We start from the raw sequence: 26,179 nt of genomic DNA, 5'->3' as shown, positions 1-26,179 counted from the left end.
GCCTGGCTCCTCCTGTTGCAGCCCCCAATCCTCTTTCTGCCAGTAACCCCACTCCTGCTGACAACACTCCCACATGCTGACGGTGCTAGCCCTGCTCGCACCCACTGACAGCATGGAGCAATTAGGGCCAGTGCCAGCAGCAGGTGCGAGTAGCGACCACTGCCCCGACCACTCCCCCGACTGCCCCTCAGAAGCTGGGGGAGGTGAAGAATCCCTCAGGGGCAATCAGACAGAGCAGCCACTGCTCACACCTACGTTTTATCACGTAAAAGTTACCCTGATCTGTTAAGTTCATTTTTCTGCCTTCTTTTCTACAAAGCCAAATAATTTTTATCACAGTTTTCCTCACCTACAAAAGGATCGAAAAAATTAGGCTGTTCCTGTGCATAATCAGAGGACATTAAACAGCACCTTTGGAACCATAATGCTTCCTCGCTACATCTCAGAATGACGGAGGTAAATGTAGTGAGTCCTACCGGAAGATACCATTGAGGATAGCAATTAAACAAAATCAAATTTTAAAAAGTTCTGAGGAAAGGGGAAGATACTTAACATTACCATTTTAGGAATGGGGTAATAAGCAAAATAATCTAATAAAAAGAGCTCAGGCATTAATGAGTTGATATCATTGGCACTTTATGTTGTGTTCCTGTGTGCCTGCCCTATTTGTCACTTATCTCTAAAACCAGTCCACAAACATAAATAATCCACCACTAATTTTTAAGATTGTTTACTTATAAAGTATTATAATTAGTATGTATTATACTTTATGTGTAACCATAAGTAGTAATGCTATGTATTTATATTTACTTAGAATATTTATTATTTTCATGTTTATATAAATACCTAGTAATTTCTTTAACACACACACACACACACACACACACACAAATCAGTTTTGAATCCTTAATCCCTTGGATTTAAATGGAAGTTATTGGTGGTAATAGAATTTGCTAAACAAAAAAAAAAAAAAAAAAAAAAAAATTTTTTTCTACACAACTTGGATTGAAAAATCTAATGCACTAATCAGAACCCACATTCTGGTACATTCTTCCTCTTGAGCAACTATTGCTTCCTAATGCCTTCAGTGCGGCCTCCCTTCCAAGAGAACATAAATTAGTTCCTTTTCCTTCCCTCCCATGCTAAACTAAGCTGAAGTTTTTGTGACAATGACACTGATTCTGGTTGGAGAAAATACTTAAAACAGCATGTTTTTCTGTAGGTCATCCGTCCATAACGTTGTAAAAATCCTTTGCTGGGACAGGAGTAATCACCTCTGCAGCTCCCACAGACCAATTACTCCAGCTGCTCAAATAAGTGTCTGCTGGGAAAACCAGCGAATAAAGGCGCAGCAATAAAACACAGACAGCTGAAGCCGGTTTGGCTCAGTGGATAGAGTGTCCGCCTGCGGACTGAAAGGTCCCGCGTTCAATTCCGTCAAGGGCATGTACCTTGGTTGCAGGCACATCCCCAGTAGGGGGTGTGCAAGAGGCAGGTGATCGATGTTTCTAACTATTCCTCTCTCTTCCTCTCTGTAAAAAATCAATAAAATATATTAAAGAAAGAAATACAGACGCACTTGGAAAAGATAAAAGGCACCAGACCAAACGCAAGGAGGCATCACACTCCCCTCTGCACCGAGCACCGTACCCCAGATTTTACTCCTAATCTCCTCCCCGGCCGTGACCCAACCCTTTACCCGGCCGGGACCACGGGCATCCTTCCCACCGGCTCCCGGACCGCCCTCGGGTTTTCCTCTCAAACTTCTCCCCAGCCTGGTCCCGGGAACCGAGAGGCGCGGGCTCTTGAATCAGTTTTGAATCCTTAATCCTCTGAAACCGCCCGCCACCCGGGACGGCCCGTCTCCGCGCGCCGCTTCCGAAACGGCACCGGGAAGCGCAGCCTACCGACCGCGGGCCCCCGCGCATGCTCCCTGGCTTGACCAGGTTCCCGGAGAAATCCTCCAGAAAATCCACTTCTCCAGGTTTTGGAGGTGACCTGGGAGACTCCCACAGAACACTAGCTCCGCGGAGGAGGAAGCGGCCCGGCGGCCACGGAGAGCCGACCGGAAGCAGGCTGCCCACAAAACCCGGAAAACCCTTCCCGATCCACTGCCGGCGCCTGTGCGACCGGACATGCGCAGTAACCTCCCCGGCGGCGGCCGCGGCCACGGCGCTGGTGTGTCTCCGGAGCCGGAAGGTTCGGCCGCTGGAGGCCGCCGGCCCGACCCCCTCCGGGGCCATGTCGGCCCAGGGCGACTGCGAGTTCCTGGTGCAGCGCGCCCGGGAGCTGGTGCAGCAGGACCTGTGGGCGGCCAAGGCGTGGCTGATCACGGCCCGCAGCCTCTACCCCGCCGACTTCAACATCCAGGTGAGCGCGGCCCTGCGCTCCGCCTCCGGGGAGGGGGGAGCGGCTGGCGGCGCCCGGGCCGGGATGGGCCGCCTTCGGCCCGCCCTGCCCTCCGTTCTCCCCTTCTCTCTCCCTCCTCCCCGCTCTGTTCCCCCACACCTTCCACAAGCCCGCTCCCCGCGAGGCCGGCGCCGGGGGCCCCCCAAACCCCCTGATACCGGGTCCGGGAGGAGGTGTGGCCCCCGCGTGTAGGCTGCTACAACTAGGCCCCATTTGTTCAGCACCTTCTACTATATATATATATATTTGATTTTTTACAGAGAGGAAGAGAGAGGGATAGAGAGCTAGAAACGTCGATGAGAGAGAATCATCGACCATCTGTCTCCTGCACACCCCCTACTGGGGATGTGCACGCCACCAAGGTACATGCCCTTGACCGGAATCGAACCTGGGACCCCTTGGTCCACAGGCCGAGGCTCTATCCACTGGCCAAACCGGTTTCAGCGCCTTTTACTTTTTCTTTCTCTTCTTTTCTTTTCTTTTCTTTTCTTTTTTTTTTTTTAAAGAAATAACCCTTTTTTTTAAAAAAAATATATTTTATTGTTTTTTACAGAGAGGAAGGGTGAGGATAGTTAGAAACATTGATGAAAGAGAAACATCGATCTGCTGCCTCCTGCACACCTCCCTGGAGATGTGCCCGCAACCAAGGAACATGCCCTTGACCGGAATTGAACCTGGGACCTTTCAGTCCGCAGACCGACGCTCTATCCAATGAGCCAAACCGGTTTCGGCTTATTTTTTAATATATTTATATATATATTGATTTTCCACAAAGAGGAAGGGAGAGGGGTAAAGAGCTAGAAACATTGATGAGAGTCATCGATCAGCTGCCTCCTGCACACCTCCCGGGAGATGTGCCTGCAACCAAGGAACATGCCCTTGACCGGAATCGAACCCGGGACCTCTCAGTCCGCAGGCCGACGCTCTACCACTGAGCCAAGCCGGTTTCGGCGCCTTCTACTATTAAGACATGATTCCGCTAATCCCGGGACCCAGCCCCATGGCCCCGTGGCCCCATGGCCCCGGTGATGCTGGACTCTCGGGCACCCGGTCCCCCGGCCCCGGCCGCTGCGGGCGGCGGTCCCGGCGGTGACCCGGGGCTGCTCTGTGTTGCAGTACGAGATGTACACCATCGAGCGGAACGCCGAGCGGACGGCCACCGCGGGCAGGCTGCTGTACGACATGTGAGTGAGTGGGGGCCGGGCTGGACCTCTCCTGCGGGTTTGTCTCCGCGGAGAAGTGGGCCTTGGGAGGAAGAACGAGCTTCACGTCCATCCACATCCCTACTTAGATGGGACCCTAGTCCTTCCCTTCATGGCCGACATGCCTTCTGCAGAGCAGTCTGTTTTGTTTCTTGCTAACATTTGCTGTCCAGGAATTTCCTTTATTTTGGAAATGATTTATTTTATTTCTTTTATTTTGGAAATACATGATGCTCTATATAAAAGTTAAAGCAATACTGAAGCAGTTCAGAATAAAAAGTGAAAGCCTCCTTACCCCCTCCTAAATTCAGCCCGAGTTAAGTTTTGTGTGTGTGTATGGTACACATACACAGAATGCATATAATCCACGTTTGGGGGTGGGGGTGGATTACAAAAGCGAGGTCATACTAAGTATTATGCAGCTTGATCTCTTCATCCACTTTGTAAAGGTAGAGATTGACTTCATTCTTCTTCATGTCTGCATAGCATTTCATAACCACTCTTTTATTGGTCGTTTCCAGATTTGATGTGCAGTGTCCATAGGCAATTTTGTACTCATATTTTGATGGTTTCTGTAGAATCCGCATGGATTTTCCTAGTCAACATTTGCATATTCTAAATTTTGATACACTGTCAAAGTACTCTCCCAAAAAATACTATTCCAATTTTACATTTTCACTTACGGTGTATGCGTGTCCCATTTTTCCATACCTTTGCCAACAATGGATATTATCAGACTTTCTATCAGATTTCACTTTTTGCCAGTGTGATAGGAAATGGTATTTTGCTATTTTTAAGTAGTTATCTCCATTATATTTCTAATCTTTTCAAATGTTCTCTTTGGCTACTTGTGTTTTTTTCTGTGATTTGCCTTTGCTCACTTTTTCTTTGGGTACCTTTATTTTTCTTGTTGATATTTAGAAGTATTTTACACATTATGAAATATTATTTTTTCACTTGCAAAAATCTCTAAAAAGTTTTGTGGGTACCCTCATTTTTAAAAATATGTTTTTATTGATTTTTAATTTTTTTAGAGAGGAAGGAGAGAAAGAGAGAAACATCGCTTGGTTGCCTCCAGTGTGCACCTGCCAGGGACCAAACCCACAACCTTTTTGGTGTACGGGAAGCTCAGCCATCTAAGCCACACTGGCCAGGGCTGATACCCTCATTTTTTAAAATTAGTTTTTATTTTTATATCTTTATTTTGGTTTGTTTTAGTACATCTACATAGTAACTTGGAATAATGAAAACTGTGTTTTTATTCAAATGTTAATGTTCTTTCTTTTTAGATATTATATAGAATCTGACATTTCAATTTAATGCATTCATTTTAAAACTAGGTTTGTGAATTTCCCAGATCAGCCGGTGGTATGGAGAGAAATCAGCATTATTACATCAGCATTAAGGAACGATTCCCAGGATAAACAAACCCAATTTTTAAGAAGTAAGAATGGAGTAATTACTTACCAGTATGTAAATTACTGTTTCTGGAATACCAAGTTAAATGTAGTAATTTAACCAAAAAATGACATCTGTAATATTGGTATCCATATGTACGTATGCTTTATTCTCGTCAACGGAAGTCTGTACAAATGGTGTCACTTAGTCCCTGAAGCATTTGCTTAGAATCCTGTAAGCTTCCTTAAAGGATGTGGGTTTATCCGTTAGTTCAGGAAACTGAATATATTTTTAACAGGTTTTACAGCAATCGGAAAGTATCTGTCCATTAGGCAGATCTCCACAAAACAGGAGAGAGACTTTAATAATTTATTATCTTTCTTTAATCTTTTACTCTGTGTTGGTTGCTATAGCCAATCAAGTATTTCAAATTCTGGATAAAAAAGTAGACCGTTTAGGTCCTTTCAACTTAAACAAGTGCATGTTCTCTGTGTCAGCCAGCAACAAGCGCACTCGCACTTACTGTTGTGACCCTTCACATATATCATTCTTGTCTTCTGGATCCTTAAAAGGTTTTTATGGTCATTCAACAAACATCTTGTGCCCAGTACTATCTGACCCAAAAGCCTTCTGGGTTGTAAGTGAAACCCAAGAACAGTGATCCTTCACATAGTATTGGCTGTTCTGTATATAAAAATGCCTTACTTCCACTTTTGCTTCAGTGTTCTTTCTGGAAGGGACTTTTAAAAGCGTGTTATACTCTGTACAGGTTTATTTGAAACTCTTCCTGGTCGGGTCCAGTGTGAAATGTTACTCAAGGTTACGGAACAATGTTTCAACACATTGGAACGATCAGAAATGCTGCTGCTACTTTTGAGACGCTTCCCTGAAACAGTGGTGCAGCATGGGGTAAGATTTGATTCTTTCCTTTTCCTTAAGAGAAAATAAAATTCATCAGTGTGCATAGGAGCTATAGTGGATATTGTAAAGCAGAAATTCTGAGGAACATTAGATAAGGTTGAACTTAAATCTTTATCAGTAAAGCTAGAAGGATGTCACTATTACCAAACTATTCATTTCCAGAAGTTGTTTTATAGTGTAAGAAAACAGTCACTGAGCTTAAGTAGTTTTTTAAAAATAGTCTTATTCTAATGTGTTAAAAAATGTGTTTGAGTTTTAATGAGAGCCATAGTGTATATTCTTTTTTTTTCTTTCTTTTTCTTTTTTTTTCTTACAGAGAGGAAGAGAGAGGGACAGAGAGTTAGAAATATTGATGAGAGTGAATCATCGATCAGCTGCCTCTTGCACACCCCCTACTGGGGATGTGCCCACAACCAAGGTACATGCCCTTGACTGGAATCGAACCCGGGACCTTTCATTCCGCAGGCTGACGCTCTATCCACTGAGCCAAACCAGTTTTGGCAAGTGCAGCCACTTTTGATTTGAGAATTTAGGTCAGGCCGACACTCCATCCACTGAGCCAAAGCAGCCAGGGCCATTACTCTGACTTTAAACTTTCTGTGCTGTGTAATCCTTCACATTGTCCCACCCCAACCTTGTGCATGCCAAGTAGTCGAAAGGAAGATAATGCTGACATCTTGGTGAATTTGATCAGCCAACTTTCTACAATGCTAGGGCATCAGTAATGGAAAGGTGGCTTCAGACTCCTACAGTCTGTCCAGCCTGCTTCAGGCTGTGCGACACATCTTGAGGTAGATAGAAAAGTTAGTCTTTTTGTTTTCTAGTCTTTAATATTAGATATTTGTTTCTCGGGAAGCTTGAATATACAAACTATGCGGTAAGTTTAAAAATACCCTATTCCCCTAGCCTATTTGGCTTAGTGGTTAGAGCGTTGGGTCTTGGACTGAAGGGTCTCGGGTTCAATTCCTGTCAAGGGTGCGTACCTCGGTTGCAGGATCAGCCCCTGGCCACAGTCGGGACACATGCAGGAGGCAACCAACCGATGTTTCTCACATTGATGTTTCTCTCTCTGGCTCTCCCCTTCCCTTCCACTCTCTACAAATCATTGGGGGGGAAATATCCTTGAGTGAGAATTAAAAACAAAAAATACCATTTCTTCGTGTAAGTCTGACATGTTAAACTGTAACACATTTAAATGGTTAAATGTATTTTGAAACAGGTTGGCCTTGGGGAGGCACTGCTAGAGGCTGAAACCATCGAAGAACAGGAATCTCCTGTTAACTGCTTTAGAAAATTGTTTGGTAAGAAACATTGTATTTTGTATTAATTCCTTATGCTCCATAGAATATGCAGGGTGAAGATCATTTCAGGATCAGGTCATTGGTAGAAAGCAAAGAGACTTTTCATATTTCAGCATTTAAATCCTTGTTTATTTTTTCAGTCCAGAAAGCATTTTAAGCAACTTCTAAGTTTTTGTAATGTAATATTCGATATCTCCCAAAGAACATGTGTGACTGTATATTCAAGTAGTCAGTGTAATAATAAACATACACCTTACCCACAATATAGAATCTGCCCATGTTTTTTCGCCGACTTCACCCACTGGTGCGCCTCTGCACTGCAATTTTCAAATAAATGTGCCATAAGGGTTTGTCTCCCTGTACATTTTAGGTACTACATTAAGTGAACTCGAAAATAAATTTTGTTTTTGTCAGAACTCTACGATAGACAACTAAACCACTTTTTTCTTATTTTTCCTCATCAACAGTTTGTGATGTCCTTCCTTTAATAATTAACAACCATGATGTTCGGTTGCCTGCCAATTTATTATACAAGTACTTGAACAAAGCAGCTGAATTTTATATCAATTATGTCACCAGGTCTACTCAGATAGAGAATCAGCATCAAGGTAAGTGGGAATGTACTACAATCTTGTTTAGACAGACGTTAGTAAAATTACAAAGTCCGAAATCCCTCATCATTCTGATTATTCCTTCTGGATACATACCAGTTTGATAGTGTTTCTAAAAGATGGTGTCTAGAAAAGAAATACTGCGGTTAAGAGATGAGACTTTTCTGGACTCAATTTTACCTCTTAATCGCAACAGTTAACTTGTTAAACTCTGTTAATACACTGAGCTTTATACATGTACCACAGCTCAAAAGACACTTTCTACTATACTAATGGCCAGTGTGGGTCCTTGAGCAAGACACACACATGAGATTCTGTGCTCTAGCTTTTTGAATAGGGAGTGAGACTTTTTTCCCCCCCTCTATCAAGTGCCATATAAACAGTTAAGTAGTAATGTTAATTGCAGGCTATTTTTTTCTTACGTCTCAGGTGCTCAAGAAACATCTGATTTAATGTCACCTAGCAAACGTAGCTCTCAGAAGTACATAATAGAAGGACTGACTGAAAAATCATCCCAGATTGTGGACCCTTGGGAGAGGTTGTTTAAGATTTTGAATGTTGTTGGAATGAGATGTGAATGGCAGATGGATAAAGGAAGAAGGTAAAAAATTGTTCATTTCTAGAATTACTTAACAAATCTTTGATAGCATTATCTCAGGATCCTAAGAAACAACAACACTTTTTTTCAAAGCAACTAATATATTAATACTAGAGGCCTGGTGCACAAAATCCGTGCAAGGAATCTGCCCTCACAGCCCTGGCTGCCTCTGCTCCGGCTATGTCTGGAAGAACAGCCAGAAGGTTGTCCAGCTATTCAGTCTAATTAGCATATTAGATCTTTATTAAATAGGATATTGGTACATCCCTCTTTGGGTTCAGGGGTCTTCAAACTACGGCCCTCGGGCCACATGCGGCCCGCAGAGGAGTCTGATCCGGCCCGCCAGGTTTTTTGGGCAGTGAGCGCAGCCGAGGTGTTACAGTAGGGATTAGTAGTTTATATAGTCCGGCCCTCCAGCTCTCTGAGGGACCGTGATCTGGCCCCCACTTTAAAAAGTTTGAGGACCTCTGGGGTAAATTCTATAATACAGTATTTATGCAAAAGAAGGTAGTTTTTCATTTTATTAACAGAGTCCCAACAGAAATAGTAACTCTTAAGATGATGTTGAGTTTGAAGTACTCGAGGAAAGAGAAGCTACTTGGCATGTCAGTGTCATGAAATATTGATCTAATCACTGCTCTAATTCAGGAGAATTTGCATCCAAATGTTTGGCAATAAAGACTAGTTTTATGTGCCTAAAGCTACATTTGGTAAATATGATAGCTCTACTGGGACATTTCTCTCGACCTTTCTGCTGACAAGCCCAGAGTAACTAAGAAAATTTTATCATTCTTGGTCTTTCAGAAGCTATGGTGATATTTTGCATAGAATGAAGGATCTCTGCAGATACATGAACAACTTTGATAATGAAGCTCATGCAAAATATAAAAACCAAGTGGTTTATTCCACTATGTTGGTCTTCTTTAAGAATGCATTCCAGTATGTCAATAGCATACAGCCATCTCTCTTCCAAGGTTTGTCTAAGAATTTTAGAATATCCCAAAATACTGGCGTCGGTGGGAATGGTGAAGATAAAAATGCTTACCTTAACATTGTTCCTGGATCCAGATAATTGTGGGGTGATACCAGCACTTTTTTTTTTAGTTATTGTTGGTTTATGTAAGTACATCTTCATTTAAAGTTTCTATATAAAAAAAATGTAGTGGCAATATGAAATTAAATGCAGACATTGAATGCCTATATTTTGAAAAAGCAGCAGATGTAGCAAAGTATTGAAGTAGATTTCACAAAGACTTTGCAATAGGCAAAGACTTACACACACACTAGTATAGTGCTTGCTTCGGCAGCACATAGACTAAAATTGGAATGGTAAGAGGAAAGAAAGAAAGAAAGGAAGGAAGGAAGGGAAGGGAAGGGAGGAAGGAAGGAAGGAAGGAAGGAAGGAAGGAAGGAAGGAAGGAAGGAAGGAAGGAAGGGAGAAAGAAAGAAAGAAAGAAAGAAAGAAAGAAAGAAAGAAAGAAAGAAAGAAAGAAAGAAAGAAAGAAAGAAATATATATATATATATATATATATATATATATATATATATTCATATAAATTCTGGAAAATAAGAAAAATACAAGTGCCTTGACCCGTTTGGCTCAGTGGATAGAGCGTTGGCCTGCGGACTGAAGGATCCCAGGTTTGATTCCAGTCAAGGGCATGTACCTTGGTTGTGGGCACATCCCCAGTAGGGAGTATGCTTCTAATTCTCTATCCCTCTCCCTTCCTCTCTGTAACAAAACAAACCAAAAAAAAAAAAAAAAAAAAATCAATGAAATATTTTATTTTTTTTTTAAGAAAAAAATACGACTGTGAAATCTCCCATAATTCTTCCAGTATAACACAGCTCTCATTTTTGTGTATTGCCTTATAGTCTTTTCATATATTAGATTTGTTTGGAATTTGTAACCATCATGTACGTGTAATTTTGTAGGCTTACTTTTTTTGGTAATTTTATGATTCATGATTATGGTAAAAAATTTGTAAAAACATAAGAACAAATACAAAAAAGGAACTTTTTTTGTAATCTGCTACTGATGGGAGAATCTCTGTTAACATTGGTGTATTCCTGTACACTTTTTCTATACATATATATTTGTTTGTTTTCCTAATTGGGGGTCACACTCAACAATTTTTTAATGATCTATATTTTACATAAAAGTTGAGTGAACTTTCATCTGATATTAAGTGTTCTTTTCCTTGCTACATTTTTAATTGTTGATGTTTTACCCCACCCATAGGTCCTAATGCCCCAAGCCAAGTTCCACTGGTTCTCCTGGAGGATGTATCAAATGTGTATGGTGATATAGAAATTGATCGTAATAAACACATACATAAAAAGAGGAAACTGGCAGAAGGAAGAGAAAAACCCATGGTAATCCTTTTCAGTGATTATTATTAAATTATATGCTTATGATTGTTTTTAGAAATTAATCTTTGTAAAATATGGCTTTGGAACTAAATTGATAAAGCTTAGTTCTTTAGTTATAACATGTAATTACTGTATAAACCAAGTGGTTCTCAGCTAGAAGTAATTTTGACCCCTAGGGACACTTGACAATATCTGAGGACTTTGTTGGTGTTAATCCTCACCCAAGGTTATTTTTCCATTGCTTTTTAGAGAGAGTGGAAAGGAAAGAGAGAGAGAGAAACCTCGGTGTGCCTGACACATCGATTGGTTGCCTCCTGCATGCGCCCCAACCAAGGCCAGGGATCAAGCCTGCAACCAAGGCTTGTGCCCTTGACCAGAATCGAATCCGGGACCCTTCAGTCTGCAGGCTGACTCACTATCTTCTTAGCCAAACTGGCCAGGGCAGAGGACATTTTTGATGGTCATGTCATAGCTGGGTAGGGAAGGGTTGCTATTAGTATGTGATGAGTAGAGACAGGGATAACTGCCAGAAATTCTACAATACGCAGGAAAAACCCCACAACAAAGAATTATCCATGTTCTTCACATTCTCTAAGCAGAGTTCAGACGATGAGGACTGTGCACCTAAAGGAAGGAACCGTCACATTGTCATCAATAAAGCAGAACTTGCTAACTCCATTGAAGTGCTAGAAAGCTTTAAGTTGGCCAGGGAGAGCTGGGAGCTGCTCTATTCCCTAGAATTCCTTGACAAGGGTAAGATATGCTTGTCCTATTAGTGCTGTTTAATTTTCTCTATATGAAACCATTGTGCTAAAAAAAATTTCTTGGTATGTCAAGTCACTTATGGCTAAATTAAGTAAGATATTTCATCAGTTATTAATATTCAAATAACCATTCACCTTTTAGCTTCTGCTCTGAGTGTATATTATAGTCAGGGTTGAGGAAAGTAGAGGGAGTGTTTTGTATCTTTTAAAGTTTCTATTGCTGCCCTTTTTTTTTTTTTTCTGGGTTTGTTTGTTTTGTGCTTTTAATTATCCTATCCTATTGCTCTGTATCTTCTTTAACCACATGTAACTAAGAATACAAAAGGTAATCTATTTTCCACCTGCATTAACTCCACTGCCTGAAAAACCTCAAAATCCAAATGCTATAGAAAGCCTGTTTTCTTTGACGTATAGACATAAAAACGGGGTGTTTCATCTGAATAATATTAAACTATTAAGTATATCAGCATTTCTTACAAATGACCAGCACTTTATTTTTGCCATCCTTTGGAGTCACGGCTCGTTACTTCCTTTTAGCCAGTGGACGTTCATGCCCTGTCCTGCCTCTGTCACGTGCCTACACAGAGCCCGTGTTCATGTTTCTAAGCAAATATAGCATCATTCTGTTCCTCCTGCTGCATCTAGACTTGTGAGCATGTATGTGACTGTTCCTTTAGCTACAAATTGTCTTAAAAAGGAATAAAACTCTTAGTGTTGCATAGTATTTTAACAGGGTAAAAATAAAACAAGATCTTTGGTGGGGAGGAGCAAAGTAATTGAAAACATAAAAGAGGTGATGTGTGTGAAAAGCATTTGGAACAGTTCTTGGCACATCGTATGTGCTCAGTAAGTGTTGGTGCCTAATAAGAACATGCTTGTGCATTACCAAGTATTCTGTTCTAACTTTACTGTCTAATTGAAGTTCATTAGACCATTGTTTTAGAAATCAGACTCTATAATTAATGTCTACTTTTTGGTAATGTGTTTCTCTGACTGTTGTTCTCTCTTACTGGGTTATTTAGTTCTGTTCTGTGTTACATATTTCTGGTAAATTTGCTTTGAATTCTCGCTCAGAATTTACAAGAATTTGTTTGGCATGGAAGACGGATACTTGGCTTTGGTTAAGAATCTTCCTCACTGATATGATCATCTATCAGGTAGAGTCATGTGTATGTAAGCACCTGTGTCTGTACAGGATGACTGTTGCTAACCATCAGCGTGTGAGTTGTGTATGTCCCTCTGTGGACTGTTAGTCCCTGCTCTGAAGACGGGTGTTCTGTCTTCAGTGACGGAGGAATTGTGGTTCACTTTCATCTCACAGTAACTCCAGAACAGCAAGGCTGCATCTTCTGTATTGCTTTTGGTATGTCTAGTCCAGTCCTTTGTAAAAATAAGATTTTTACTTTTCACTAAAAGATGGGTACTTCTCACTCCTTCTCTACTCTGGTGAAGAGTTTCTGCCTGGCTCTGCTGTTGCTGAGCTCCTAATGCTTGGAATGGAGAGCTCAGACCATCACTGTTGGGATGGAGCGCTTTCAGCCTCTTGAGGAAATGGACAGGTTGCTGCTTTCACCCTTCATAAAAGAGAAGTGGTCTTCGTAGTAAAATGTTGATGGAGGAATGGTGTATTCAAAATGTACTTTATCCAAGGGCTTGTGTCATTTTATTTAGTCTTAAGAATTAAGACCAGAAAGGCCATTGCTAAGTCTCCTTATTCCTCCTTGGGTAATCGAACAGAGGTCCCGTATTTAATTATTTGCTAGTTGCTTAGAGGTTGGTTGGTTGGTTTTTAATGGCAGTGTTTTTCCCCTTCTTGCTGTTTACCTTTCTAAGGGTCAATATAAAAAGGCAATAGCCAGCCTGCATCACTTAGCAGCCCTCCAGGGATCGCTTCCTCAGCCTCAGCTCGCCGGACAGGGGACCTTGGAGCACCAGAGGGCGCTCATCCAGCTGGCCACCTGCCACTTCGCTCTAGGGGAGTACAGAGTGAGTACTGACACTGTGCTCGCCTTCAGGGCACTCTGCTACCCTGGTCTGCTCTTTCTCCTTGAGTGGCTTTTTAATTCTGTGCATGTTTACTTTGAAACTTGGTCTTTCTGCCTAGATTTATTACCCAATCTGCTGGGAAATCATGGTGATTTTGTTGTACTTAATTTTCCCTCTACTATAGCTTCCCTGAAATTGGGCTTCGGTGTTTTATTATTGTTCCATTTTGTTGAAAGATTATCTTTCTTCCTTTTTTTTTTTTTTTTTTTTTTTTAACTTTCTTGCCTGAAATCCTTCAGGGTGGAATCAGGCCTGATGTTCTGAACAGAGGGGCCTTTACTAAGTAGGGAATGAGGACTTACATTATCTTACCCAAACCTCAGGGTATCTCTGTGGTCGTGAGCCCCTCCTTCACAGTGTTCTTTATCTTGGATCTCTCACTACCTATCGCAGTAGTTTGCACAGCTTCCATACTCAGTAAATGTTTGAATTCAGTTCATACCGTATGTCCTGTTTTCTATCTGGTGAGTTAGTAAATGTTTTAAAGACAGGGACATACTTCTTTTGGGTTGCCACTATGCTATTTAATAAATCGGTAGTTTGATTAAGTAGTGAGTTTTGTTTTGTTGGTGTGTTTTTTTAACAACAGAGAACAAGTTATTGTTCCCTTAGAGGTGTGGTACATAGATTTCACCTTACTGTTACCTCTGTATGTTGAGCAAACAGTGATGGCCACCTGCAGGATCTGGAGGCACTGCCACAGACGCTGTGTGCACGTGTTGCCCAGTTGTGCGCAGAGTCAGTGTGGAGTCGGTTTGCTTTCAGTGTCAGAAACTCCACATCAGCTCCTTCTCCTTGTCTTTCAGATGACATGTGAAAAAGTCCTGGACTTGATGTGCTACATGGTGCTCCCCATTCAAGAAGGAGGCAAATCACAGGAAGAACCTTCAAAAGTAAAGCCCAAATTTAGAAAAGGTACAGTGACAAGTTTTATTTTGTAAAAATAGCTTTAGAACCCAAGGCCGGGAAATTTTTCATAATTCCTTATAAGATAGTACTGTGTGATCTGCAGGGCTTGACAAAGTGAATAAATAGTTAATCCCTTTTTCTTGGCTGTAAGTCTGCCTTTCTTCCAGAGTTCTCTTCATTTCTTAAGTGTGTTATCTCCTCAATTCTGAACTTCTTTTCCTTCCTTTACCAATTCTAGGAAAACGTGTAGATGGTACATATCCCTCTTGAGCTCTTTTGAGCTGCACTTCAAATTGCATGTTGCTTAAAAACTACATAAATTTAGCTGTAATGCTTATATAAGAAAGATTCACTGTCACTGATCTAAATTTCTACCTCAAAAGTCAGAAAAAGTTGAACATATTAATCCCAAAGAAAGTTGAAGGCAGAAAATAACAACATTATAAGCAGAAGTCAAAGAAATAGAGAAAATTAATAAAGCTAACAGTTGGTTTTCTGAAAAGAACTAATAAAATTGGTAAACCCTAACAAGGCTGATCCAGAAGGAAGTGCACACTGCCTACCACCATCAGGAATGCAAGGGGGAATGTCACCACAGAGCCTCCTAAAGTCAAGGACACTAAGAGAGTAAGTTATGAACAACATTATGCCAATAAATTCACCAATTTAGATGAAATAGAAAAATTCCTTGAAAAATACAACTGACCCAAATGGATACAAAACAAATTAGAATATCTGAATGTTCCTGTATCTATCAAAGAAATTAAGTTTGTTATCAAAAATCTCCCACAGAGAAAACTCCAGGTCCAGATGGCTTCGCTGGTGAATTCGCTAAGCATTTAGGAAGAAATAATACCAATCCTAGAGGAAGAGGGAATACTTTCAGCTCAGTTTTTAAGACCAACATAACTCATAGCAACCAAACAAGAGCATCACAAGAAAACATTAAAGGCCAGTGCTCATCCTGAACTTAGATGCCAAAATCTTTAACTAAATAGTAGCAAGACAAATATAGCAAATATCTAAGAAAGGTAATACTAGTGACTGAGTATACAGGGAATGCAAAAGTCATTTAACATTAAAAAGTCAATAACTAATTCACCACATTAGCAGAAAAGAGTAAGATCATGATTGTCTTAATAAGTAGAACTTAATTATGTTTACATTTATTATTCCTGATTTTAAAAATCTTAGCAAACTTAATAGGAAATATTGAATGCTCCCCAAGATCAGCAGCAATTGAAGGATGCCTGCTCTCACCACTTCATTCAAAATAGTCTCACCAATATAATAGGCAAGAAGAAGAGATAAAGGTTGAAAAATACTGCCTTTATTTACAGATACATATTTGGCTACATAGAAAAGCCTAAGAAATCTCCAAATACAACACCATCAAAAAACATAGCATACATAGGGATAAATTTAGTGAAATGTCAAAATCTTGTTGGTAGCCCTGGCCAATAATGGATCAGTTCATTGGAGTGTCATCCTGTACACTGAAAGGTGATGGGTTTGATTTCGGTCAGGCACATACCCAGGGTACAGGTTCAGTTTTCTTTTTGGGTGCATCCAAGAGGCAACCAGTTGGTGTTTCTCTGTGTCTATCTGTCTCTCTCTCCTTCTTCCTCTCCCTTCCTTCTTTCCCCTCTCCAAGATCCATTTTTAAAAAAATCATGTTTGCAGATATATCTTAAACAATTGCTTTTCAAAGCTGTTTTCTTTTGATAATAACAAGCATATTGTGGGCTTTTGTTAGGTTCGGACCTGAAGCTTCTGCCTTGTACCAGCAAGGCTATTATGCCATACTGCCTGCATTTGATGCTAGCTTGTTTTAAGGTAAGCTGAAAGTGGTGGGACAGTTCATTTTGTGTGAAAGAAATTTAATTTGGAATATTGTTTGGATGATTCAGAATGACTTCAGAACTCTGAGAACAAATGTTAGTTTAGTCCTTTACAAATTCAGGTGGTGCAGTGAGGCAAGTGCGTGGGCTAGGAGCGAACAGACAGTTATTGAACACAGACTGCGCTGGGCCAAGACGAGGAGCAAGTGATCGCCGTCCTTCAGAAATTTGCAAATGATAACGGGACAAATATGCAAATAACCTTGCTTGGAGCCTGTTCAGTAAATATTTATGAATAGCTCTACAATTCAGAATATATTAGTTACAGAAGAAGGGATTGTAAATGTTGGGTTCCTAGAGGAGAGTGAGTGTAATATCATAAAGGTACAGTGGGTGGAAGTGTTTCGGGCATAAGGATGAACACAAGCAAAGGCCCCGCAGAGTGGGGGAAGGCTAAGGACTTGACAGAAAGCCAGGCCCTCAGCTGCAGGCGCTGTGGAGCCCGAGAGTAGACAGGTTTTATGAGCAAGAGGACGATAATACTGCGTCTCACTTTAGAGTAGTTATTCCAAACAACTCATCATCAGAACCACGTGGGGGATAGAAACAATTGACAGTGTGATTTTCGGCATGGCTGCTCACTGAAATCAGAAAGTCCTTTGCCAGTTTCTCCAGTTCACACTGCTTTGACTTCCTTTTTACTCACTACCTTTCTCTCTCTCCAACTCCATGTTTTTCATCCCTTCTCTCCTAGAGGGTTTCTTGCCCATCCTCCTCTCCCAACTGCCTCCTTAAAAGAAATCCCCCAATTCTCTCTATATATAGACCACTCTGCTTTCTCTGGCCCTTATTCGCAAATTCAAAGCTTCAGGCCCACGGTGCGTGCCCAAGTTCCATCTCGGCGCCATATAAACCCCGCCAGCCCCTTCGCACAGTGCGGGGTCGGGGGCTGAGGCTTCTCTGTCAGGGTTCCCTCCTCGGTAGGCAGTTGTGTGCTGCTTTGCAAGGTCGGTTTGTTTTCCCTTGATTGTGCATTTTCAAATGATAGCATTTTTTTAAGGAAGTGATATTTGGTGTATTTTGGATTGCCCCATGATTTCCTTTTCCTTCTGTGTCTGCATAAACCCTTGTCTTGCAGCTCAGAGCCTTCACGGACAGCAGGGATGACATGGCTCTGGGGCATGTGATCGTACTGCTTCAGCAGGAGTGGCCGCGGGGAGAGAACCTTTTCTTGAAAGCTGTCAATAAGATTTGCCAACAAGGAAATTTCCAATATGAGAATTTTTTCAATTATGTTACAAGTATCCTTTTTCTTGTTTAAGCATAAGAAATTCTGATTTTTTTTTTAATGAATGCATATTCCAAGAACAAATGGCCCATTCTGTATAGAAATAATGGTTTTCACTATTTGGGGCGGGGGAGAGGGGGGGGGAAGAAGGATTGGGGATCCAATGTGGGACAGTTGCCATTGGTCTTGTGAAAGTCATAAAAAATAAAAGGTTTCAAAGAGGTCATGTAAGGAATCGGGAACATCAGCAACCCTGTACCATTGTCTATTTCCAGGGATTTATGGGGAGATGCCCAAGATGCCTAAAGCAATAGCCTCCCAGTTCCTAACAGGCCCAGAGTCGCTGGTATGACCAAAGGGTATATAATAGCTCTCTGGCCTTCATCTTTCCGAAGAGAGCCTCCTGGCATCAGCCATCCCTTGGGATCAGCTGTTGGAGTTTTACTCACCGCTGCTGAGGGCACCAGTGTGCAGCCCATAGTCGCTTTCAGTGATAAGTGTTGTATTCAGACTGCCTGATGGGGAAAGACCACATTTGAATGGAAGGCTATGCATCAGTTTGGCGTTTCTACTTTATTGCTTATTTCAATACATTATTTTGAGTTGCGAAAAATCTAATATCCTTGTCCAAGTGCCTAGAGCAATATTCTTACCTTTTTTGGGCGTGCAATGCCTCTCATTTCTTATTAAGAAAACAAAAGATTTTGCTCTTATGATCATAAAGAATTTTATATTGCCATCTCTGTGAAAAACATGTTTACCTTTGTAGGTAGTTTGGTTGGTGTAAGAATCATTAGCTTTGGAATCAGAGGGACCTGGGTTCCAGGACTGACTCTCCAGCTGTCATGGGGTGTTAGTTCCTCAATGGCTACAAGGCGGTTTCCTCTTCCGAGAGACCAGGGCACCTTTGTTCTCGCACGTGGTTAACCTGAATCTGACCTGCAGATATTGACATGCTGGAGGAATTTGCCTACCTAAGAACTCAGGAAGGTGGGAAAATCCATCTGGAATTACTGCCCAATCAAGGAATGCTGATCAAGTAAGCAGACTGTCTTTTGCTCTCCCCTGCTAAGTGCTCACCTTTTGTGTGCTTATAGGAAATATTTGTAAATTTCTATATCTTTTAAAAATTTAATAGAAAGGAACCCAAACCTAGTCTTGGTTTTTAAGAGCAGATTTGATTCTGGTGCCTTTTGAAAGGCTTGGCGTTTCCTTAATGACATTTCTGACCAAACGTTATTTAAACTAGGATGTTTTTGTCACTTCTGAAACTATCTCACCAAACGAAAGTCTCATTCGTGATATCTTTTCCTTTCTAAAGTTTATAGACTAAGTCAGTAAATGTCTGATTAAACATAGAGTGCTTTTAATGAAAACAAGCCAGGCTTCATTGAAATACCAGATTAGGATAAGTCATCAGGAAAACTATAGACTTTAGTTATAAACTGTACTTGAATTTCACTGTTGAACTGAGACCCACTAAGCAATCCTCACTGCTTTAGCACAAAGGAAAATAGGTGGAGCCTCCAGAACACACCTGTCCCAAGAAATGATGGTGCGTGCCCGGTCTCAGGCATGCCCCCCCACACCGAGAGGAAGTTAGTGACCATTTATGATTTTTAAATAGCTCATAAATCTTGCTTCTCTCCTTCAGTCCTCATCATAGTTTGGACGACATATGATGCTCTGTGCTGTAAATGCCTCACATAGTGTGATTTTCATACTTCCTCCTTGTGTCCTGCATAGTCAGCATGTGTTAGTCAGCGTTGGAGTCACTGCAGGAGGCAGACACAGAGGGAGAAGGCAGCGCCGCCAAGGCTGACAGTGTCTTCCTTTCTCCCTCGCCTGTGGCCTGGGCGAGGACTCAGTTGTTGACGGAGAAATGTCCACAGCTTGTTCTCTCTCTGTGGTCTGAGAAATGCTAAGAGGAGGAGGGCAGAGAAGTTCGTTCTGGATTTCTGTGATCGCAGTAATTTGTGCCTCGCAGACTCATGCTGTCAGTAGTGGGGTCTTGTGGAATCCAGTCTACAGAAAGGGAAGACTCAGTGGGGTTCTTGTCCTTCATCTTAAACATGTTATTAAAATTGTAAACATATAAAACAAAAGAACAAATGCTCCTTTAAGAGAAAAATGAGACATTTATACAGTCAATTGCTTCAGCAAGAGGGACTGGGCATGCTCATCTTCCCATCTCCATTCACTTTCCAGAGACTGAACACGAACTGGGGAAATAATTGCATAGGTCAAGATATTCTGAGCAGTGTTTGAGAATGAAGGTTCCTTTTGACCTGGGAGCCTTCATAACCCCTTTATGTTGTGATTTTGTGATTTCTTTTCTAGGTGTGAGGCTGGGTATACAAACATAGCTTTTTCGTTAATTCCCATTAACACTCATCATAAATTATCATACAGCCTTAGGAGAACCAACTCCATTTACTGAGGAGGAAACCTACAGAAGATTCTCACTTTGCTTCTGGGGTGGGAACCTTTTCCCTGCCCAGGGCCATTTGGATATTTATAACATCATTCGCAGGCCATACAAAATTATCAACTTAAAAATTAGCCTGCTGTATTTGGTCATTCAGTCAACTCACCCCTGATGCCTTGAAAGGGCCAGAGCAAGTGATTTTGCAGGCCTCACATGGGCCTGACATGCCCCGTCCCTGGTGTAGATACTGCTTAACTATTTGTGGAAGTGGGAAAGAATAGATTGCCAAAAATCACCAGTTGAATCTCAAAGTTTATTATACGGAATCTCTTTTAGCCAGTTTCTACTGAGCTAAGCAGTGATGGGTACATGCAGACAACCCCTGAGATAAGGGGCTTGGACACCCACATAGTATGGCAGAGGGTTGTTTAGGATAAGGCAGGGATATACAGCATGCATTTCCAGGCTTTTGGAAGGTAACTCCATGCTCCATACCATGGTCAGCATAACCCTTAATTGCTAGACCACTAAACTTAGGAAACCTGTTTGAAAGCAGAAATAAGGATTGTTACTTAGTGAATTTGCCCAGTCATCACTATCTCAAAGTCCATTTGAAGCCTGCATTTCCAATTATTTATGCCCAACCTACAGCGGAAGAAGCAAGCGGCATAAGCCAGAGCATTCTTGCCAATTGAGGTACGGTGAAATCTTGAGTAAAACTATATTCCTTTTCCCTTTGGGTTGCAAACAAATTCTCTGAAGCCATTGCAGACCTTGTGGGTGGCCCCTGCGCCTGCGTGGCAGAGATGTGAGCAGTGTACAGCCCCTCCCCTTGGGTAAGGTTGTGAGTCCGTCCTAGTTGTGGCATCTCAGATGCAAGCAGATACAGTACGAACACCAGGCACCCGGGGCCTGCCCCAAAGGAGGGATACGCTCTGTATTGGTTACATAGACATTTTGCTCTTATGTATGTTAAAGTAGAGAAAAATTTCTGTGCCGATATTTGCAGTCTCTTAGTTGCATTAGACTGGATGAAATAGGAAACGGTGTCCTATGTATGCTTTGAATAGGATGGATAATAATCTATGAGGTGATCACCCAGCTAATGTACTAAATCTTTGTTGTTACAGAATTCTGCAAAGCCATGGGTCCCAGGCTCTTTCCCTTCCCAACCCCCATTTTCCCTTTTCTCCGTACTTTTTTGAAATTCAAACTAATCTTTCTTTGTCAAAAACATTGCCAGCCCCTCTAATCTTCTTGGAAGGCCTCTTCAATTTGGGGCTTCAATCCCACCCAGGATGGTTCCAAGGAGCCACCAGGTTTATTCCTAGGACTGGCGTGAGCGTGAGAAGAGTGGAGAGTGAAGGAGGCTGGATTTGAAAACACGTCTTCTCAAACGTTCACCCCTCTCCCCACTGCCATTCAATCGCATCTCATCGTTCTCTTCCTCAGTGGTTGCTTTTTATGCCAAATCTCAAGCGGGCTGAGCGCGGGGACCCGGAACCATGATGCCTCGGGACGCGCCCCCGCAGCGGGTGCGGCGAGAGCTGCGGTCAGGGGCCGTGGCGCTAACGGGTTTCTGTATGGTCTGCTTCCCGTCCTGTGCATTCTCTCTGGAGTGTTGTTTTTGCAGTGCAGGGTGAGTCGGTGTGGGTGTTTGAATGCTGCCGTTTGCTGTTTTTTAAAGGCCTACTAGCCCTCCCATGGGGTTACTGCAGCAGGAATTCTTACCTGTGCTTCAGCCCAGCATACAGACTGCTGACAGGTACCAAGTGGAAAACACCTGCTCATATAGTGTGCTGTTTTGTCAACATGTTTTACTGCCCATGGTCTTCAGCTCTTTGTTCCTCAGTGCTCTTTTCCATGCTTTCTTTATTTTTTAATTTGTTCTGCATTCCTTGGCAAACCATCTGGTTGTAATATTGTAACATTTCTTATTTTTTTGCCATAAGTTGCCAGTGTTTTTTGTGTTCGGTTTAAAAATCATTATGGAACTGGAAAAACATGAAAGTTATATAAAACTGTGTCAGATTCAGTGCACATTAGGCACTGAACTCTTCTTTTGAGAAAATGTAAGGCATTCCGTTATAAACATTGAAGGATGCTAAAGCTTATGTTAAGTAAATGCTTACTCTTAAATTTTTATACGAGTGACCAGTGTTAAGATTTCGGTCTCAACAGGCATTAGCACAGTATTTGCCTATCACCGACACTGGTTTTTCAGACCTTGTCTTTCTGAATTGAAAATATTGGGTAGGCTAGAATGTCACGGTCATTAGCTGACCTATCCTATTATTAAACCACAAAGCTAATTCTCTCCATCTAAATTTATCAGAGGGACACATGACTGAGTTGTGCTGCTCTGTATATATGTGAAACCAAATATGAGCCATGATCACCAGGATACAGTCTATTATATTTTTATTAGTATTAAGAAGAGAGTTTGCTTTGCACCACCAATGCCCTTGATTGTTTGCAAATACCAGTAACTTCTGATTGGGCAGAGAGTTGGCTCCAATTTGGGGTTGTAGGCTGGCTCCCAGAAATGCAGCCTCTCAGGACAGCCTAAGGTCTGTGTCTGTTCCCAGTGGGACTCGTGGCCTTGGCCTCACTGACACTGTGTCCTAATTGCCACATGAGCCAGGCAGACGTGACTGGAAAAGTCCACAAGAACTGCTGTTTTACCACAAAGTTCCCAGCATTGCAGCCTGCCCAGTCATGTCACCACTGGCCTGGCAAGGCTGGGTGTCTTTCCTTCTTTGCATTGCAACTTTATGACTTCGCTGTACTTATTTTACATGCTAGTACAAGTTTTAAAAACAATCATTTTAGAGTGGTTTCAATACTGTTATTTTGACCAACACATAAATATCTAACTTATTACATTTGCTGCTAAAGCGAGCACATAAAAATCTAAGTTTAGTCCCTGTTACTGTGTCTGAGAGAAGCGAGGCAGTAGGGGGAGGGGAATGGAGGTGGCTTCTATTTGTCTAAACGCACCCAATGACTGCACTGGTGTTAAAGCTCCTCTCCTTTTCATTGAACCCGTTGAGTTTTGCTAGATGTTTCTCTCCTTCTTCACATTGGTGTCTTTTCTGGGATTTCCTGTGTGGTTTCCCTCCCTGAAGCAGCGGTCCCCAACCTCCCGGGCCTCACGGACCACGGGTTGGCGACCGCTGCTCTGAGGCACACCCTGGAGAACGTAGCTGGAGATCTTTCCTGGTGCTCCCACAGCCCTCCCCCCAGCTGCAGGCCTGTGCACGTGGACTGGACCCGGTCTGCAGGTGGCTTTTGCTGGCCTTTGACTAGTGCTCAGTGACTGTGCCGCTCCCTCCCGCCTGTGCCAGACTCTCCCTCGTCTTGGGAGCCAGCAGACCTGGCAGCAGGGGACAGAGACGTGCTTGTGACCGGTGGCTGCACAGTCCCTGAGCCCTCCACGGAGCCCCGCCCACGGGGCCAGGTGCCTACGCTGTTGGGTGGCACTCGTTTTGTTTCCCTCCTCCCTGCTGCTGCCTCTGCAGTGTGGACTGGACCCAGTCAGCCCACAGTAACTGGTTGTGCACACGTCAGCGTAGGGATGCATGATGTCCAAGCTACAGGAGTTCACGAGTGAAGCAGGTGGCATTTTACCGAACATTTAGATCTTTAAAATCTCCTTTCCTTGAATGGGAAAGGCGTCTCTCTAGTTTTGAGTCTTTGAGGAGGAATGGGCAGCGGGGGCGGTTTGGTTAGGGCTTTCCTTTCTTTTTAAATGTCTTAGACTTAGATCTGAGGTAGGCTCTGCTCCTACCCCAGAGGCCCTGCCCTCGGAGCCAGCGCTCAGCACAGTGTCCTCTGTTTCCCTGTCGCCGCCCTCAGGCACCACACGGTCACGCGGGGCATCACCAAGGGCGTGAAGGAGGACTTCCGCCTGGCCATGGAGCGCCAGGTGTCCCGCTGCGGGGAGAACCTGATGGTGGTGCTGCACAGGTTCTGCATCAACGAGAAGATCCTGCTGCTGCAGACCCTGGCCTGAGGAGCCCTCTCCGCCAGAGACGCAGGAATCCGGGGAGACGCGAGGCCTTGACAAATGCCGCTTTACCCCTCTGAAAACAGAGATCCATCTAGGTTCTGACTCCTCGGTGACCTAAAAATGGTTCCTGAAAGCCTGAGAGCCACTTCTATTTTTTAAAAGTCTTTTTTTTTGTAATTTTTGTAAAACAAAAGAATCTGTTTTGTAAATAAAAAAAATCATCCCACATTTGGAGGTTTTAGAAATTCATTGTGGTGTACTTTACTTTAAAACATTACTCCTTTACTCAGCCACAGTGGCTGAGTGCCGATCTGTGAACCAGGGATTCATATTTGACTCATGATCAGGCAGGGCCCCTGCCCAGATTGCAGGCTCTGTCCCCTGGCGGGAGCATGCAGGAAGCTGCCAACCAATGATTCTCTCTCAACGATGTTTTTCTCTCTCCCTCTCTTTTTCTCTGAAAAAACAAACATACATTATTCCTTATATGAGCTCAAGATTTTATTTTCCACATTTAGGCCGTGGTTAAAAAATCATATCAACACATCTAGACCTTTTCATTCTGGAAATATTAATACCAAAAACCTGTAGCCAAAATGAACCTGGGAGTTTCTGCTGAAGGAGCCATGGGGCTGGGGGTGGAGTGTCTGCCAAACTGCCCAGGAGAGGGAATGGTGGAGGGGGCACCTCCTCCCCGCTCAGGCCGCGGGCTGGCCCACTGGTGTCTGCCCAGGCGCTTGGCCAGCTGGCTTCCAGCCCTGGCTCTGCGGCCTGCACTTGCCATCTCCCAGGGACAAGTTCGTTTCTCTGCCCAGGCTTGTTGGAGGAACTCGGATGACAGCAATGCTTCCCTCGCAGGTGGTTGTAAACAGTAAGTGTGACTACATGTGAAATGCTTAGGAGAGGGCCTTACACATTGTAATTGTTAGTCAGTGTTAGCTTATCAGGCGTACTTTTTTCCTAGGGTCTTCCAGAAATATGTCAGTAAACAGCAAACAAACATTTGTTTCTAGAGGCTCTTTGAGAATGAAATAGCTTAAGAAATAATTCAGCTACTTTGCATAAGAAATTTTAGAAATCTTTTCTAAATGAGTCCCTTTTTATTGCTATATTAAAATCAATAAATGGGGTTTTTTAATCTCAGAAATTGTTTCCTCTAGCTCATTTTTAAAATATTATTTGTTTTTTACAGAGAGGAAGGGAGAGGGAGAGAGAGCCAGAAACATCAATGAGAGAAACATCAATCAGCTGCCTCCTGCACACCCCACACCGGGGATGTGCCCACAACCAAGGTACATGCCCTTAACCGAAATTGAACCTGGGACTCCTGAGTCCACAGGCAGAGACTCTATTCACAGCCATACTAGTCAGGGCTCCTCTAGCTCATTTTAAAGTGTTTGTCACCTTAATATGAGTTGATAAATATATAAACCTGTTGATTTTATCATGGAGTGTCCCCCAATAACTTTCAAATTAAACACTCTTACTGCCCTAGCTGGTGTGGCTCAGTGGATACGAGTGTTGGCCTGTGAACTGAAGGGTCCCGGGTTCGATTCTGGTCAAGGGCACACGCTAGGCGACGTGCAGGAGGCAGCCATCCAGTCAATGATTCTATCTCATCACTGATTTTTCTATCCCTCCCCCTCTTCCTTCCTCTCTGAAATCAATAAAAATATTTTTAAAAATAAATTAATTTTCTAAAAACCACTCTCTTACCTTTTGGTTTTATAACACCTTCCTCATATTGGTGTTCGGAGGCAGCATGCAGCAAAACAAGGCATTCCAATACCCAAATGGTTCAGCTCCAAGTAACAGTCATCTTCATTTGTTTAGTGGTGCCACTCCTGTGTGCCAGCCTGCAGGAGAGGTGGAAGGTGTGGCCACAGATAGGATAAGATGGAAGAACAAGCAGCTAGCCATGGAAGCTGGGAAAGTCAGGGAAAAAACTGGTTTCTGTAGAGCAAGTCCTAGTAGTCAGGAAAGAAAGCCACCAGAACCCAGCATGGCAGCAGACACTGGGAGCCCTGTGCTCGCCTGCAGGGAGCAAGGCCGGCTATCACAGCCAGCGTTCGGATGG

General features: G+C 42.7%; 1 protein-coding gene across 7 annotated transcripts; it reads left to right on the top strand.

Annotated features, from left to right (window-relative positions):
* The first annotated feature begins 2,132 nt into the window (after window positions 1–2,132).
* Window positions 2,133–25,809, top strand: INTS10 (integrator complex subunit 10). Of its 7 annotated transcripts, XM_084879831.1 has the most exons (19): window positions 2,146–2,370; window positions 3,526–3,593; window positions 4,952–5,055; window positions 5,779–5,918; window positions 7,150–7,231; window positions 7,699–7,839; window positions 8,272–8,443; window positions 9,245–9,414; window positions 10,684–10,817; window positions 11,414–11,567; window positions 12,653–12,735; window positions 13,412–13,564; window positions 14,431–14,539; window positions 16,290–16,369; window positions 17,513–17,675; window positions 18,608–18,701; window positions 20,853–20,948; window positions 21,787–21,855; window positions 23,949–25,809. In XM_084879831.1, exons 1-19 carry the CDS (start codon window positions 2,242–2,244, stop codon window positions 24,103–24,105), a joined length of 2,298 nt encoding a protein of 765 aa, XP_084735957.1. In that variant the 5' UTR covers window positions 2,146–2,241; the 3' UTR covers window positions 24,106–25,809. The 7 variants fall into 7 exon arrangements, with proteins under 7 accessions (XP_084735956.1, XP_084735957.1, XP_084735952.1 ...); XM_084879826.1 differs by lacking the exon at window positions 20,853–20,948 and having other exon boundaries at window positions 11,411–11,567; window positions 21,778–21,855; XM_084879825.1 differs by lacking the exon at window positions 20,853–20,948 and having other exon boundaries at window positions 11,363–11,567; window positions 21,778–21,855.
* The last annotated feature ends 370 nt before the right edge of the window (window positions 25,810–26,179 follow it).

Source organism: Pipistrellus hanaki (assembly GCF_964339955.1).
Source record: "Pipistrellus hanaki genome assembly, chromosome: 3".
Lineage (NCBI taxonomy): Eukaryota > Metazoa > Chordata > Mammalia > Chiroptera > Vespertilionidae > Pipistrellus > Pipistrellus hanaki.
This window is presented reverse-complemented; position numbering and strand designations above follow the sequence as displayed.

What these genes read in the sequence shown, in the direction of transcription:
- INTS10 (XM_084879831.1), top strand. Translation starts at nt 2,242, where the DNA reads ATGTCGGCCCAGGGCGACTGCGAGTTCCTGGTGCAGCGCGCCCGGGAG. An exon ending in AAGGAAGAGAAAAACCCATG is followed by an intron (nt 10,818 to 11,413) that starts GTAATCCTTTTC and finishes TTCTCTAAGCAG; the next exon opens with AGTTCAGACGATGAGGACTG. An exon ending in TCGCTCTAGGGGAGTACAGA is followed by an intron (nt 13,565 to 14,430) that starts GTGAGTACTGAC and finishes CTTGTCTTTCAG; the next exon opens with ATGACATGTGAAAAAGTCCT.